Raw genomic sequence first — 1,489 nt, forward strand, 5'->3', positions numbered from 1 at the left:
AATCACTTCTTATTTCCTATTAACCATCTCTTATTACTCTCCTTCCCGTTACGCTGCCACCACCTTTATGGGCCCCCAATTAAGGTCTTAATGACACCATTAAGGCAATTAATGCCCCTAATAAAAGCTGAGGGACACCAAGAGGGGGGTCTCTTAATGAAGCTGCACTAATTAAGGGCTCCTAATTGCTCTGCCAGGCCATGGCTGAGGACATCGAGGCCAAGCTGAAGCGCTACAAGACGGCTCCGTTCGACAGCCGCTTCCCCAACCAGAACCAGACCAAGAACTGTTGGCAGAACTACCTGGGTAGGGCCATGGGGGCCACCTCGGAGGTGACCCCCAGGACATGGGGCCACCCCAAAGGACCTTGGTGGTGGCCTCATGGTCTGTGTGTCCCCCCCCTTCTCCTTAGACTTCCATCGGTGCCAGAAGGCCATGGCCGCCAAAGGGGCGGATGCCACCCCCTGCCAATGGTACTACAGGGTCTACAAGTCCCTGTGTCCTACTTCTTGGGTGAGTGGGGGTCAAGGGGGGGTTGGGGGGGGCAGAAGAAGCTCCACGGGGTGGTGGGGAGGACCAAGGGGTCCATAAGGAGCTCTGGGGGGTGCCACGGGGTGCGGGGAAGCCTCCTGATGGGGAGTTCTTCTTGGGTTCCTCGGGGTGTCACCATCATCTGTGGGTTCTTTGGGGTGTCCCCATGGCTGGCAGAACCCCCTCGGGGTTCCCTTGGGGTCCCCATGGCCATCAGGGTGTCCAGGGTGTCTCCATCATCTATGGGTCCCTCATGGTGTCCCCGTCATCTTATGGGTCCCTCATGGTGTCCGCGTCATTTATGGGTCCTTCATGGTGTCCTCATCATCTGTGGGTCCCTCCTGGTGTCCCCATCATCTTATGGGTCCCTTATGGTGTCTCTGTCATCTATGGGTCCCTTATGGTGTCTCCATGGCCATCAGGGTCTCCAGGTTGTCCCCATCATCTATGGGTCCCTCATGGTGTCTCCTTGATCTGTGGGTCCCTCAGGGTCTCCCCATGGCCCTCAAGGTCCCCTATGGTGGCCCCATGATCCATGAGTCCCTCTCAGCTCCTCCCCATCAGCCCCAAGCCCTTCCTGGTGCCACCATCCAGCCTCTGATGGTCCATTCTGATGTCCACCCCCTGCAGGTGACAACGTGGGACGAGTATCGCGAAGAAGGGATCTTCCCAGGCAAGATCTGAACGTCTCCAACCCCAAGGAGGTGACACTGGTGTCACCACGGTGGTGGCGGGGGGAGTCCCTCTCAGCTCCTCCCCATCAGCCCCAAGCCCTTCCTGGTGCCACCATCCAGCCTCTGATGGTCCATTCTGATGTCCACCCCCTGCAGGTGACAACGTGGGACGAGTATCGCGAAGAAGGGATCTTCCCAGGCAAGATCTGAACGTCTCCAACCCCAAGGAGGTGACACTGGTGTCACCACGGTGGTGGCGGGGGACGTGGGCCACCAGTGGGGCG

At 58.7% G+C, this 1,489-nt stretch overlaps 1 protein-coding gene across 1 annotated transcript; it reads left to right on the forward strand.

Annotated features, from left to right (window-relative positions):
• The first annotated feature begins 200 nt into the window (after positions 1 to 200).
• On the forward strand, positions 201 to 1,215 carry LOC104407608 (cytochrome c oxidase subunit 6B1). Its single transcript, XM_010016933.1, has 3 exons — positions 201 to 306; positions 413 to 513; positions 1,162 to 1,215. The coding sequence occupies exons 1-3, from the start codon at positions 201 to 203 to the stop codon at positions 1,213 to 1,215; spliced, it is 261 nt and encodes an 86-aa protein (XP_010015235.1).
• Positions 1,216 to 1,489: the final 274 nt, after the last annotated feature.

The sequence above is a fragment of the Nestor notabilis genome, unplaced genomic scaffold (assembly GCF_000696875.1).
Source record: "Nestor notabilis isolate BGI_N333 unplaced genomic scaffold, ASM69687v1 scaffold20566, whole genome shotgun sequence".
In the NCBI taxonomy this organism is placed as follows: domain Eukaryota; kingdom Metazoa; phylum Chordata; class Aves; order Psittaciformes; family Psittacidae; genus Nestor; species Nestor notabilis.

What these genes read in the sequence shown, in the direction of transcription:
- LOC104407608 (XM_010016933.1), top strand. Translation starts at nt 201, where the DNA reads ATGGCTGAGGACATCGAGGCCAAGCTGAAGCGCTACAAGACGGCTCCG. An exon ending in CTGTTGGCAGAACTACCTGG is followed by an intron (nt 307 to 412) that starts GTAGGGCCATGG and finishes CCTTCTCCTTAG; the next exon opens with ACTTCCATCGGTGCCAGAAG. An exon ending in CCCTGTGTCCTACTTCTTGG is followed by an intron (nt 514 to 1,161) that starts GTGAGTGGGGGT and finishes CACCCCCTGCAG; the next exon opens with GTGACAACGTGGGACGAGTA.